The sequence below is a fragment of the Takifugu rubripes genome, chromosome 6 (genome assembly GCF_901000725.2).
Source record: "Takifugu rubripes chromosome 6, fTakRub1.2, whole genome shotgun sequence".
NCBI classification, from domain to species: Eukaryota; Metazoa; Chordata; class Actinopteri; order Tetraodontiformes; family Tetraodontidae; genus Takifugu; species Takifugu rubripes.
This window is the reverse complement of record NC_042290.1, coordinates 7,478,903-7,494,527: the sequence shown is the minus strand read 5'-3', so window position 1 is coordinate 7,494,527 and position 15,625 is coordinate 7,478,903. Positions and strand designations below refer to the sequence as shown.

General features: G+C 47.0%; 1 protein-coding gene across 6 annotated transcripts in view; it reads right to left on the bottom strand.

Annotated features, from left to right (window-relative positions):
* dab2ipb (DAB2 interacting protein b) overlaps positions 1 to 15,625 on the bottom strand; it is a 57,411-nt gene that overhangs the window by 35,698 nt on the left and 6,088 nt on the right. For 2 of the 6 annotated variants that reach the window (XM_029837142.1, XM_029837144.1), the window contains exon 1: positions 13,706 to 14,099. The exons of 2 other annotated variants lie outside the window; for them this stretch is intronic. Coding sequence is in view for 2 of the 4 variants with exons in the window: in XM_029837140.1 (XP_029693000.1) it covers positions 3,752 to 3,875 (124 nt within the window). In the remaining 2 variants the exon portion in view is untranslated. Of the gene's footprint in view, positions 1 to 3,751; positions 4,443 to 13,705; positions 14,100 to 15,625 lie in introns of those variants that run through there. 2 more of the 6 variants (XM_029837140.1, XM_029837139.1) reach the window with 2 other exon arrangements.

Genomic DNA, 15,625 nt, shown 5'->3' with positions numbered 1-15,625 from the left:
AGCTAGCTAATACAGAGGCAATATCCAAGTTTCTGTTATGGGCTGAAGCTTTTGTGTTTCAGGACATGTGAAACACCCAGAATTCTGATGAAAAAAGAGAATTCATCCGCGCTGCAAGCTAGCAAAAAACTCCCAAACACAAGCTGTCAAGCTGTGTTTACTGCGGTTTCGCTACCTGGGTAGCTTTTTCACGCAGTCGAACTCTCACCTTCCCTTTTCTCAAAAACAAAATGGAAAAAGAACATTTCCTCTTTTAGCCTGCTAAAGATGACAGCTGTATTTCCTGCACGCAACAGTCAGATACATTAATTTAGCATCAGATTAGCGAGGATGTTTTATTTTTTATCCAAATAACTGGGCTTCTTCTGATATTCCAAGACATCGGAATAACATATTTTTTTCTTGGAACATCTTGTTATTCAGTGAGCCAGAGCAGAGAGCGTCTCTATGCTACCATACGTTAGCGCCGACCTGTGAACCCACAACTGGACTTTTGACCTCTGTGAAGGTTTATTTACGCAGCGCACGGACGAGGGCCTGATGAAGAGGCGCTGCTGCGTCTCCGTGGCTACAGCGGAATGAAAAGAACCGGTCGACAGTAGCGATCAGCTAGCAACGTTGCTACCAAGGGGGATCAGGAAAGAGGAGCCTCGTGTTTACTTTGGCACATGCTAGCCTTTGTCCGCGGGAATGCAGAGGAGGAGAAGAGCCGTGTTGGAGAAGGAAGTTTGTGTTTATGAAGAGGGCGACGCGGCAGTGACATTCCTCCCACTGCGGACAGAGAAACGACTTCAACACTTTGCAGACTGGTGCAAGTGTGGCGTCATTTCACTCTCAAATAAGGCGAAGGTTAGCCAAACTGGCTGCAGTGGAACTGAAGCTAGCATGTTTTTTCAGTTGCAGTTGTGAATAAAGTCTAGATAAATGTATAACAAATGCAGGACTAAAGCAGCAAAAGCTCATCTGATGCTAAATTTATGGCTGCACGTGGTGAGGATGCTAACGTGATACCACGCGTGGCTTATTTTTCTTTTCTTACACTTGCTCCGTGTTGACAGCATGAGCGGTGGGAAAACTCGTTATCATTCACAGACTAATTCTGTAAAATCTGGTTGGAATTCTGAGTTTATATCTGCAGATCAGGCAGGATCAGCCTGCACCTGTCGCCCTGTCATGTGACTCCGGGGGTGGGGGGGGGGGGACTTGGAAGCACTACAACACTCCATCAGTTTCATGACTGACAAACAATTAAGACTGCAGGAATGACTGGGAAAAAGGCATTAGCATCACTCGCTGTAGACATTTTAGCTAAAGGCCTTGGTTGATCTTAGAGGAAAACTGATTTAAAGTACAAAAAAAAGACCAAAAGAAGATGAAAATCCAGGCTCCAACTGTAATTCCAGACTTTTTATGTAATCTCTCGGCCTGTTGGCTACTTTTACACTGAAAACGAGGTCAGAAATGATCAAAGGTTGAGGCCGCCCAAGTTGATTAGCAAAGCCTTTCTTTAGCTAAGATACAGCGCTTATTTTTGGGAGGATCTCACTACCTCAGACAGGCTCCTGCAGGCAGCTCGGGGCGGCTCTTTCTTAACCGCTGTGATGTTTTCACAGCTCGTGTGAAGTCGTTCCGTTTCTGCCACATTTACAACAATTACTGCGTATCTTCATTGTGTAACAGTTCCAGATTTGGTTCCCACTGCTGCCGAGCTTCCACGTCAGACGTTCCTTCCTGCAATTTTCTGTTTCTCTTTTGTTTTGTTTGAATTGTTCTGTGAGACTGGAAACAGATCTGCAATGCTAACGGCGAACATCGCTATTAGTATCGCGGCTGAAGTCGTCATGAAAAATGAATCGCGGATCACCTGTTTGAAGGAAACAGATCGAATCAAATGTAACTTTTTGCTCATTGGGAGTTTTGTCCCGATTTTCTTGCACTAAATTGGATTTTTCCTCACTTTTCTTTATGCTATGCTAGCAAAAACTGACAGCCTGTTGGGGATAGATGCTCAAATAAAAGATAAATGCTGCATCCAAAATGTTCTATTATTATATTACTTTGATAGAAAATAGAAGTTTCAGGATAGAAAATTACTTTACTTTTGGTTAGCTCGGTTCAGCTCTAAATGTGTGTGTGTGTGTGTGTGTGTGTGAGTGTGTTTATTGCGTATTGCTGCTGTTTACGTGTTGCTTCTGCCGACTTTCGAGTTTGGCTCAGCAGAAATAGAGAGAGATTAATGGAAACAAAGGAGGGCTGGAAGCCTCCTGCACAGGTGCCACAGGTGAATCACTGCAGGCAAGAAAATTACATTTACACCAGAGCTGCTGAAGAAGGAGAACGTATCTTTAAGCCCAGTCAGAGGCTCAGTGGTACGAGGTGTCCTGTGCAGGGAAGCAGTTCCAGTAAAACGAACTGGACAAGCTAAGATCACGTATCTCCGGTCCAGAATCACAGTCCAGATCCTGGGGAAATCCTGTCCTGCGTGTTTTCTCCTCCAACACGCCTGATTTCGAGCCAGATGCTCTCGTTTAAATGAGGCCAGGGCACCAAAACAGGCTACAGGTTGTACAGGACAAAACACTAGCTTTAGGACCCGATAACAGCACAAAAACCAACCAACCAACACACACACACACACACACAGGAATAACACATGAGCTCATGCGAGCGTCAACTTCAAACAAGATAACACAATAAAGCAAACAGCAAACATCTGCCTCCTAAAGTTTGCTTCTGTGTTGATTCGGCAAACACAACCAGTTTGACGGCGACCTCTGCTTCCCTCTAAACCAAAAACACCGTCCAGTCACCCAATTTCACGGGTTCTTACAGAAAAACACGGCTGCCACATTTTTTAATTCCGACGGCAACTTTGTTGGGGGGAAAAGCAGCGTCCTTAAAGCCACAAGTGGCCTTTTGCTGCACGAAGTTGTAAAGAGAATTGGGTGCATATAACCAGGAAGATCAAGGCAGAGAGTGTGTGTGTGTGTGTGTGTGTTTGTGTGTGTGTGTGTGTGTGTGTGTGCCTCGTTCCACATCCAAAGCAGCAAAGTGAAGACATACGTTGTACCTCTGGCTCAGGGACGTTAGTGTCACGTGCAGCGACACACTAGAACCTCGCTCACTTCCTTCAGCATCAAATATGGGGTCCAGAGAAGATCGGCGCCGGACGCCATCGGCCAGGGTTCAGCGAGCGAACCGGCATAAACTCGGTCGCTCAGTCGAGCCATTTTGTTACCGAGATGTTAAAAGTTTGCGGCAAAACCTAGCGTATAGCATCTAGCGTGGCAGCGCTAAGAGTGGCACCAAACTGTGAGTTCTCCCCTCTGGGCCGGCGCAAACAGACCTGCACCTTCGGAATTCAACCACAAACAGCCGAGAGGGATTTTTTTTTTTTTGCTGACGATGTCCCGGAAATGAGGCGAACGCGGCCGTTTTTTCCTCCCTTATCAAAGCGCATCGCGTACGATTCGGCCGTCCTCAAAGGCAACGCACAAAAGGCTAAAAACAGAACGCCGCGCGACAAAGACGACGACGTTATCAGATTCTTCGGAACGCCGACGGAGAAAAACGCGAAAGAACAGATTGGCCGCGTGCGCGAACTGGTTAAGTCGGAATGCTGCTCGTTATCCAGTCGGTGGGAATATTGTGACGGCCGTGTGATGCGCATGCAAGCGGAGCTGGCTAGTTTATGAGCTACGTGAGGCTAACCAGAGTCATGTGCTGATACAAAGGCAGGAGTGGGGTTTACCCCTGTTGGCGGCCGGCCTGGTGCGGCTGCGGGACCGGCTCCGCTGCCGCTGCAGCCGGGACTTGCCCAGGAATCTGTAGTAGTAGGAGGGTCTCCCCGAGCCCTTCCTGGCAACCCCGGCCATGGCAACTGCCCCTGCTGATCAGCCCTCGGTCCGGTTTAAGGGCAGATAAACTCCAGAGGGGGTCGTACTCATCAGCCTCCGCCCGCTCTCACACCCGCTCCGGTCCACCTGGATTGGGATGAACACTCCGTTCTTGTCCTCCTCTCAACACCTCTGCGCCGCCACCACAGAGGCTCCGGCTTCTGCTGCACCTTTAAACAAAACTCCCAGAGGCATGATGCCTGGAATGCTGAGTATATCCTGAACGACAGGAAAGCTGGTCCTGCTGTTCAACTACCCGAAATTCCAAAGCTGCCCTCGGAAAAGTCAGCCCGACTCCTTATCGCCAACCCCGAGTGTCTGCGTGTGAAAGGGAAAGAGGGTCCGCTTTGTGGCTGAGACAACAGAAAAGTTTGGGCGGTTTGGAAAACACACACGGAGCTCCAGCGGACCGGAGTCGACCAGGCAGCTGTCACATGACCAGGACCCACTTCCTGTCGCATACCTCAGCCACAGTCGCAGATAACGTGACATCTGATATGGTTAGTGAGTTTTTTTTAACCTCTAGAGTGCACGGAGACTCGAGGTAGACACTGTTGGAGTGTTGCACACTCCTGATCCGCAGGTGTGTTCCGGGTTTTACAACAGAGCCAAGTGAACTCGCTTCACATGGCAAGAAAGGCCTGGCAGGGAGTGACAGCCAATCACAGCTGTGCTCCCAAGGAAGGGGTCAGGCAGATGGACAACCTCCCACACACGCACGCACACACACACGCACACACACTCTCCTGCTCCTTACCTATAACTTTCCTAACTACCCAAACCCTGACTTGCACCAGTTCTAACCTTAAACCAAGTTTACCCCCCCCCCCCCCCCCATATAAGTTTGAGCAATTTCTAAACAATTTTCGAAGATCGCGTCCTCACTTTGCAGAATGTCCTCATATTGTGATTAATTCATTAAGGTCCTCACTACGTGATGTATACCAGAACACAGTGCACACATACTTGTGTAATACAAAAATATAAGTCAGAACTTCAACAAAGGCCAACTCAACAAAACCAAACCAGATAAAAATCATATTAATCTTCTCCATCTTGTCAAGTCCGCCCACTCAGCAATGACCACTGATGCTCCACTAAAGTTTCCTCGGAAGACTCCGGGTTTTCAATCCTCCTCACAAGCCTGAAAATGAGGTTTTCCAACCTTCTCGCCACAGGTGCCTTCCTGGACAGACTTCTGTTGAAAAAGTTATTTTAAGGGGTGTTTCTGGTCCTCAGAACCCTGATTGGTGGACCTCCCCCACAGCCTTTATTTAAGTTCTAATAACAAAATGAAGAAACGGGAGATTTTGAGAATGACGTTGTAACATTACAAGAAAAACATGGACTAAATGCCCCAAAAGGCGAAAAATATAAAAGAGTATAAAAATGTCTGTGTAAATTCTCAGTCATCCAGGTCATTGTATAAAAATGGTATTTCTTGCCAAAAATAAACTCGTTAACATTAAAGTGAGTGGAATGTTTTATTGTACAGTAACTGGCTTTAAAAACAAAATCTCATAGAAATGATTCCTTTAACTCGAACTATGTCACAATATTGGAAGTTTATTCTTGAAATCATTTGATGTATATCAGGGGTGGGCAAATCCAGTCCTCGAGGGCTGGATCCAAGCCAGACTTTGTGTCCTACAGGTAAACACTTTCACCTGGGGTTCCATTTACCTGGTGAAGGCGGTTTCTCCCTGGTAGGATGCAAAACCTGACTGGATTCCAGCCTTCATGCCCATCAGAGGTCAAATCCATTCCCCGATGGTTGAATTCAAGCCAGGATTTGCATCTTACCAGGCAGGAAATGCTTTCAGCAGGTAAATGGAACCCCAGGTGAAAGTGTTTACCTGTAGGACAGAAAGTCTGGCTTGGATCCGGCCCTCCATGCCCACCCCTGATGTATATGTTTATGCATTTAGTTGCTTCACTATGGCCCAGCTAGCCCGGCGATGGGAACTGGACACGATGCTCAGAATCGTTTTTAGCGGTCAAATCCTGGATTTTCCTGGATATGTTGGTGGAAAAGGGCGCCATGGACTCACTTCCCAACCTGCACAAACAGCTAAACCAGCTGCGACTCGGGGTTATAAATATTTAGAACTCCAGGAGCAGCTGAGTTTACTTAATTTCATGTTCATCCTCTACAGACCTCAGCCGCATTACGGCCAAATCAGGCATTTCCAGCAGGTATTTAAGGACAGCTTCAGCACCCTAAACTGTCTGTTCACTGGGAGACGGCAGCACTTGGGGCTGAGTGATTCTCTATCACATCAAAAATTCTATAAAAGCATTTAAAAGGGTTCAAATGCAAAAAAGAAATGCACAGATTAATGAATTAGTTACACAAATGAACTCATCTGTTCATTTCCTGTGCAGCCAAGGCTGTCTGAGCTGCTCCAGAGAGGCCCTGAAGAGGTCTGATTTAAGGATGTTTTTCATCTGAGCGTTCTGAGGAGAGATGGTTCCGTCATCACACTTCGCTTTTGCCCAGATATCCGTTTTCAGAGGAAAGCTTTTGCTCCGCTGTGCATGTTCACTCACAGCTCCCACTGGTGTGTTTTGAGGTTGCAAAAGTTGCACACTCGAGGTCTGAATTTGATCAATATGTGTTCATTCACCCAGCTTTGATTAACGGCTGTTTATTCCTGCTGTAATCAGGCAGCAATATTAGATTTACAATCACTAGTGAGCTGAACCAGAGGACGGCTAATGCTAACACAAATGCTGGAAGGTCCTCTGACGGCACCAGAACCCTCACACAATGCCAGTAAATGGCCTCGGTGCAACGTTCTGTCGTGATTGACGTGATTAAAAGTAATCAGGACATTTTCAACAGTCCCAGCTGACCTTCGACTCTTCCTGCTGCGTAAGGAGCAGCAGCTCAACAGTCGCATAAATAAACCTCGGGAAAACCAAGCAAAACCTGCAGCAATGCTGCCCCCTGCTGGATGAAGGCAATGACGCAACACACCAAATTACTCAGCCTTCTCACACAAAATGCATCATCATCATCATCATGAAACCCAGTCCCACTGCACCATTCAATTAGCAATTGTGATACCATGATTGTTACCATAGTAGCAATTACCATTAGTACAAAGTGCATTTTAGAGTCTGTGTTTACGTGCTGCCGTGTTTGTTATTCAGTGTTTATTTCCTCATTTTCTCCATATTGTTTTTCATCCATGCTGCTGTAATGTTGCCATTTTCTGCGGTGTGATATGAATAAAGCTTCATCTCATCTCAGCTTGTTTACTTCAACAGCTTCAGCTTGTTTTTCTATCAGTTTTAGATTATGGCAACGCTCTCTTCCTTCCATCAAATCAGCCTCTGACTTATTTATTCAAGTACAAACAAAATATCCACGCCTGATTTGATCATGTTGACGTGTTTGACTCAGTTCAGTTTTGACTCTTCTTAATAGACAGTGACTGATAAAAATGCACACGTGGAATCTTCTTCTTTAAAAAAATAATCCATAAAAATAGAACAGTTGTGAAAATAATGTTCCATTGATATTTTCAGAAGGAGCCCTTGTTGATGCTACAACGCTAGTAGCTAACAGGAATTTGCCGGCTTTTATTTTGACACTCTTGATAGGGAGGGAGGGAGGTTACAAAGAAAATAAAACAATAATAGAAGTGAAATCAAGAAAAGAAAGCTTCCATTCATTGTTCAGAACAAATGTCCCTGCACGTTGAGTTATGGTGAAGTAATTATGCAGTAAATTCATTAAACATGAATTCCCATCACAACAGAATCCAGCCTGCCCAGTATGTCCAGTGAGACCATCACTCCTACACAGAGAGAACCTGTCACGCAGGTCCGCTGGCAGAAAACACGTCTTTGTAAACACAGGTGGAACAATCTCCCGCTGCCACGGTGACAGAGCGCTGCCATCCATCCCAGCCACATTTTCAATGTCATGTCCCTGGTGCCGTCTACGCCCTGCTTGGCTCCAGATTGAAAAATGCCAAACTGGAGAATGAAAAGTTCCATTCCGATCAGAGTAGCAGACAGGTGGAGGACAGAGGAGCCAGCGAGACGCTGCTGGGATGATTAAAGAGCAAAAATGTGGCAGAGATGAGCGAGAGTGGAAAACACGATGAAAGATAAAACTGAGGAATTATCAAGTTTGAAGATGGGGCAGAGCAGCATGAGCGCCGTGTCACACAACAAACGCATCCAGTCACTTTGGAAAAATTCCACCATTTTCTACCTAAAATAGGCAGCAAAATCCGACAAAAGGCCCTTGAGGAATGATAATACCGGAACATCTACTGTCATTAATTCACCGTGACTTACTGAGCTTGTTTGTATTCCCCTCACCCAAGCTCATCTGTTTAGCTTCAGATGTGTCGCTAACTCAGCGCAAGTCCAGCAAACAGCAACAGGTCGACTGCAACCAACACATGCAGCAAAACGCATCATAAAAAGCAGATTAGCCATTAAACGCACAACCATGACTGAAAAAAGAGGCCGTTCCCGCCCGCGTTAAACCCTTTACGAGCTGAGTCTGTTTGTTTTTTCAAAGTTGGGGTATTATTGTCAAATGTGCTTACTGGCTGTCTGCTGGGTGGATTTAACCTCAGCTGCAGCGCTGGGCTCCAGGTCCGACCCCGGCTCTGTCGGCATCGCCCACCAGCTGCTCTAGTTTACAGTAAAATACAAAGAAACCCTCATTGTGTCTGATCGGGGAGTCCTGATGTGTTTGGATCTCACACACACACACACACACACACACACACACACACACACACACACATACAAGCAGAGCGAAGCTGCGGGCAGCAATCATCGAACAATGGCGGGATTACGCCGCGAATCGTGAACATTCTGCCGCTGAGGCGCTAACGAGGTCGACGCTGATCAATTACAAGAGCAGACAAAAGGCCGGATCTCCTTTTCAGTCAGGTTTCACTGATGCACGTGTGAATATGCTCCCGTCACCAGTTCAGTAATCCCACATTTTTCTCAAATCCGCACTTTCGATGTCGGGAGCGACGGTCAGATCTTCTCAGCGGCCCTCCAGGCTTGTTTTGGTGTTTCATGACAGGCCTGTACAAGCTGTCTTCTCAATATGTTAAAAACCCACCGTTGGCTCTGTTCTGGTGGTAAGAGGCTGGAAACAAACAGGACAGGAAGGAGGAGAGAGCCAAGAGTCTGTGTTTATAGCAAACAGACATGTTATTACACAAGTGGAACCACAGTGTTTAAGTACCCCGGCTCTCGTTTCACTCCAGCTTTTAGCTAACGCTAGTTAAAGTGCCCAGCCTAGATCTGGACCACTCCGGCCGCTGCTCCTGAACTTTGCATACTGTTAAAGAACCGAATGTTACTCGTGCTGGAATGCGTGGAATCCAGTGCAGACACATCAACGCCGCGCCTCCCGCTCAGCCACAGAGGTTCCATTGTCCCGGTAACGACCATGTGAAACTCAAGCGGCCCGATGGCTAACAACAAGAAGGGGATTTGGCGGCCGTGCACGGGCTAATCTGAATTACCCTGACTCTGAAATGTCTCCATCCATTAAGCGCGGCCCTTTGATATTTGCAGACGTGCTGGTTACCTTTCCATCCCTTCAGCTAATTGCGCCCGCTAAAGTGCCAGAACGAGGGCAGGAATCATTATGCGTGAATGCGCACGTGAAATGCCAGAGTGGTATAGACGAGGTCTTCTGGAACAACGCAAACATGCAGTGACAATGACTCCACAAATTAGACCGCAGCATTTACGGGCAGGGCGAGGTTTGGTCCAATTAGGGTCGACTATTTCTGGAAGATTTCTGGGCGTTTCGCTGAACCTTGAACTCTATTAACTATAACTGCAGCAAATAACTTCAACACAACTTATTGTTTAGCCATAATCAGTCATTTGTGTGTGTGTGTTTGTTAATGTGACAGGACGTTAGCGGGAGGAGGAACCTGGCAGCCGGCCTCATTCTCCCCTCTTTCCTGTTTTCTGTTTCTGTGCATCAAGCCACCTTCTTACATCATCGGCCCAATTTACTTCACTCCCATGGAAGGACTGTGTGTGTGTGTGTGTGTGTGTGTGTGTTTGCACAGAGGGGACGAGCCACCAGAGAGGTTACAAACGAAGGTTACAGACGTTCAAAAATGCATCAGAGAAGTTTGGCAGGAAAAATAGCGCCCATTGTTCAGACAGAGAAGGTGGAGTGTGTCTTTTTACTGGACTAAACGTCCTGTCATGTGTTCAGTCTGCTTATTAATCCGTCTCCATGGAAGCGGCGTGTGTGCTTTGCTTGGATTGAGTACTGAGGCTGTGGTGCATGAAATGCTAGCCTCGCTCGCTATTAAAAACCCTGTGATATACGGAAAGAGGACAGATGGAAATGGAGCTTTAAAAATGACGTCCAGACTCCTGCCACTACTTCACACCACAACGGAGGGATTTACATCAAATTTGCTTCCCCCCCCCCCCAGTTGGACAACAAAGTGAAGCAATTCCCAGTTTAACTTAACTTTTGATTATTTAAAAAACACATTATACAACATGACCGAAATAATCCAATCGCAATATAATTTGAGTTCATAATCTGATCATAATCCAATTTCTGGAGCCACCAGGTTGATTAAGTGATCACATAAACAGCAAAATGTGATATGTGGATGAAGAGAAATTGCATGAGGACACCTGGATTCCCCCCAAATCCCAGATGTCTGTGTGTATATTTAGTTCATCAGATGCATTTCGATTGTTTTGATTGTCTTGACGTGAGCAGAAGACAAAAGACAGCAGCAGAAAGTCAGTGAAGGTCTTTGGAGTCACATCTCTCAGTGCGTAGCAAAGGAACCTGCTAAATGCACCGAGGCGTGTAACTTTGTGCATGTACACCGTTGATCCAATTTATGTCGCTCTTTTACGTAAAAGAAATCACATCTCTGCAAAAAAGATTGAAAGTTTTCTAACTGTAGTATTCCTGAAGAGCACGTAAATGCACGAATTTGGATTATTCCCATTATCTGATTACTCCCAGTTGTCCGTTCTTCATGGGCATGTAAACAGATGGCGAGATAAGAACTAACTATAATATATTTGTACACTAATTTACTTCCTGGGGATCAGGTTCACATTAACCCCCCACCAATGATTTCCACCATAAAGCGCCTGAGAGACACGACAAGTTCAGGGTGTGTGAAGCCAACAGGAAACACGACCACGGTCCCGTCTGGCCGCCGTGACCTTTCACGGTCGCAGGTCAGCGGGAGAACGACTGCACGCAAACAGCAGGTTTCCTGCATCACTTTGCTGTGGCAGGCAGGAGGATCGGGGGGGGGGGGGGCTCCTGGGATGAATCTCTGCATCAACGTCAGGGCAGATTTAATAAGGAGACAAATATGAGAGAGCAACAGCCCCTATAGCGAACATTTATCATTAGCTTTCCGATTTCCTTTGGGAATATGCGCAAGTTTGCACTATTGAGCAGTAAGAAAGATTTATTACACGATTTCCCTTTTTCTAGCAGACTGGTGAACATTTGGAATTCACTCACAGGCTCCATTTATCTGCCCAGCTCCTGTGTTTCCCCCTCTGAGTGTTCTTTTATGACCACATTCAGCCATAAAAACCTATACTTTGGATAATTCTCTCAGATCGAGTCCTCACACAAACTCAGACGGGCTGCTGCCGTCCCATGGTGCATTGCTCTCAGCTGCAGCAGACCTGCTGCTATCTCCTGGCTCATTGAGAGCTCAGTGGGTGGTCCTCACGTAGCATTAGTAAACATAGGCAACATGTATGCAAATATGTGTCAAAGAGTGTGAATCACTGTTGTCAGAGCCTCTGAGGAGGGTTGTGTGTGTGTGTGTGTGGGGGGGGGGGGCATCTTCAAAGCTAGCTACGCTACTGGGTCATCTTCAGCAAACACCTGCCATCATTGGACAGCAAGTATCCCGACCGTTCCGTCTCTTTCCCATCAACCATCAGCCCGAGTTCCATCCTGTCCTCTGCTGAACCGGCTAATTCCGACCCGATGATCTACTGATTTGTGGACAACAGCTGGATGGAGAGACTCTGACACCAGCCAAAAGCTTCTCAGCGGAACGGACGCAAAACATCGCAGACCCGAATCTTAATCAGAGCTCCGACCTTTTCCCAGACACGTCAACGAGAGGCAACGAGAAGCATCTCCTGGAGCACATCTGGATGCAGAAGCGGCTGAGGGAGTGGGCGACAGATGCCCACATGATCTCAGAGACACGAAGAGCCCAATCGAAGTTTCAGGGCTTCCAGAATTCAGTTCTTAACAGTTGTAATAACACTGATGAGTCAGTCAGTTCTGTCCCATCATGACTAAGCTAAAATAACAGGTCACACATTTACAGCCACAATAGAACATGTGCCACCATTTCCTCATTTTCTAATTTCCAAGACGTGATGATGCCATCGTAGGTGGGCGCCTTCCCAAGTCATGCAACCACCTTTTTAAATTAAGTCACACTGAACAGGAAAAACAAGCATCAGCATGCTTTAAGATCTTAATAAATGCCATTATCATGGGTAAAGCGAGAGGTGCCTTTTTACCCCCCTAAATCACAATCATGACGCGATAATCCCACCAAAGCTTTCATTTGACACCAAAGCTGAATCGCCCGCCATTTTTGTTCTCTGCTGTCATTTTTATCTAAAATCACCAGTCAGAGTTTGTCACCATTATCTCAAACTGTGGCAGCGGTTTATCACAGCAGTCCATCAACAAGAAGCTTATCAGTGTCTGTGAAGATCTTCACTTTCACTGAGAGCTCATCTTCAGTGGCCACAGATAAGCAGGTGGGAAGACACCAGAGATGTCGCTGCCTGTTATTACAAAGAGAGTGGATATAACCGTACACTGCATTTCTGCCGTCGCCTGGCGTCATAGCAACAAGTGTCAGCGTGTCTACTTTAGCGCTGTTAACCTTTGACCTCCGGTCTCTGAGGCACGTATTTCCTCAGTGCTGACGCTGATCCAGAGTCTGCTGTCCGGCCATACGCCGTCTTCCCCCTCCAGCCGCTCTCACGCTGCAGGAATGCCGTCTGTAATTCCCAGCCAGTGTTCCCAGTAATCCCTCTTCTGCTGTTCAGAGCCTACTTCCTTCCCCACAGCTGCTGTGGAGCCCAGCTTGCTCTAATAATAGGACAACAACGCCCTCCCCACGCCTGTAGTGAACACACTATTAGGGGGAAAAAAACCTGAACATCCATGAAAGTTGTTCATGAGTTCAGACTGATCCTGACAGGTTTGGAAGTGATAAACGTAAGATCGGCCTCCTGCCGCCTCCATGTGTGGCCGAGAGCCCGCAAACATGTAAACACACGTTCCGGTAGGGCTGATGATGAGGTGGCGCACGCTCGGGTGAGAGGAGACGCTGTAATCACACCTGGGATTATTAATGATGGCAGGAGGAGCAGTTCATCGCCAACTCCAGTCGGCAGGTTATCGGCACACACCGGATGAACAATGGAGGCACCAGCCAGAAAAATGAGCCGGTAGTTTTCCAATCACAGACTTTAGATCCCCCCTCCTCATTCATGTGCGTGACAGAGGCCACTTTTCACCGATTCTTTGCTTTTTCTCTGACAGATCTGATCGAGTTGCTTCCCTGGCACGTGAAAAGAAAAGTTGCTCCCACTCTCTCTCCACCCCACACCCCCCTCCGCCATTCCAGAGAGCTCAATCCCGACACTAACCCCCTCAAAAGGGGACCCCCTTCCCTTTTTAGCCTTCTTTTTAACTTTAAAAAAAAAGTCTAACCACACAACAACAGATGCGTAAAAAGGAGCGAGACGCCGCTGCTCACCTCAGGAGTGCGCTGCCGCAGAGAGAGCGCAGAGAAAACCATCCGCGAAGTAGACCGGGAGCAACAAGTCGGACCTCCGGAGAGCTCTCCTCCCCACTCTCGCACTCCAGCTTCCTCCGTCTGCTTCAACTGCTGCGCTCATTCAGGCTTTGGTGAATGTGTGTATGCGTGTGTGGTTACGCGTCAGCGGTGCGAGCGTGTCCGGTCCCGCGGACTCCCGCAGGGATATTTACTGAATGCTCCCAATTCCTTCCCTTTCTCAAGCTCCGAGAGAGAGGAAACGCGCTCCTCTGCGCAAACAGAGCAGGGGGGGTGGCCGCTTTCTTTGTCTCCCGACTCTCGCTCCCTTCGGCTCCGTCTTCCGCGGCCCCTGCGGTGATTACGCGCGTGTGTTTGCGCGCAGCGAAACTTCAGCAGCGGCCGCGGAGGGAAGAGGAGGAGGGTGGGGGCGGGGAGAGAAGCGAATTCCTGCCTCACTTCCAGCCAATCAGAGGCCTGGCTGTGGTTGACCAAAACCGCGGGTCCAGGACGGGCCCCACCACCGCACTCCAGCTTTGAAGCATTAGTGGAAATGTGCAGGCTTCTCTGCCTCCATTCCGCAGCGGGGTGCAGATGGTCACGGGTGTTATTTTTAATCACAAATCTAAGACTTTTTGTTGACCTTCATCCACTGGATCTGCCCCAGTCAGCGTGGAGCTGCTCCCTTTCCCCAGTTTGGCTGGTTTTTAGCGTCCCGTTGTTGAAGGTGATCCACTCAGATAAAACAAAAGAAGTGGGACAATAATTCATGGTTGTGTTTTACAAATTGAGTTTCATTTCACTGGCAACATTCCAAAACTTCGGTTTGCGGTGTCACCAAACAGCTCGAGCAGTCCCGCCTCCCCGCCAAGGAACAGAACTCTCAGGTTTCGGGTTCTGGTGTCCTCGACCAGACATTTGTCAAAGTGAGGCATCTGTCCAGAGAAGTGACAGCAGATCCCCCCTCATCTCCCTCGTGTTCAGACACCCCCTCCGGCCACTATTCACACCAGTTTTCTCCTGGCTACATTCCCCTTTGCTTGTCTGGTCTGTACAGTCTTGGGGCTGGAAAATATCATGTGATAGTCTGGCCTTGTGTTACACTGCTCACTCGTGTCCTCTAGGCTTGCATTTGAACCCGGTCCTCTGTTTTTCCAACAAAAAAACGTAACTGAAGGCAACATACGTTGAGTAATATGACATTTGAAACCCTGAAACATTAAAAAAACTTTTAGTTTATCACCAGAACAGCTGATTACTAAATGTTTTTCTCATTACAAAAGGACTAAGATGTATTTTTATTGAACTGATCAAGTTTCAAAAGCTACAACAAAGGACAAAAACAACAAAATCACAAGCACAAATGTGTGTTCCCTCATACGCCCACAGGCAAAGGAAGACAATGTGCATGTCTGTACCCATACCACAGCTATCAGGAAGTTGTAGTAATATTGTAATATAAAGGGAACAAAAACATCAACTTTACGACACAGAAAACAGAGAACACTGTTCTGGAGACTGATTCAAAAAGACTTTTTTCTACAATTCTGTGTTTGTTTGTGAGAAATCCGAAACAATTTGTTTGGCTTTATTTTTGTGCAAATCCTAATGTGATTCGAAGTGTCCTGGTGGGTCTGTGATGACAAAATAGTTGATAAACCTGCTGCGTCTGGACCAACGTTGAGATTAGCTTTGTTGCTGCGCTAAAATAAAAGAGGTGGACTACATCAGATGCATCTGAGAAGGCTCGATTGCTTCCAAATGTTAAGAAAAATAGTGAATGTTGACAATTCACGAGCAATTTTTGCTTTGGAGAAAAACAACTTTCACCCCAGTTTAAAGGAAAAGTGAAAACAAATGAATGAAAAGTCAAAATGGCCTCACAAAGATCGTCAACAGCCC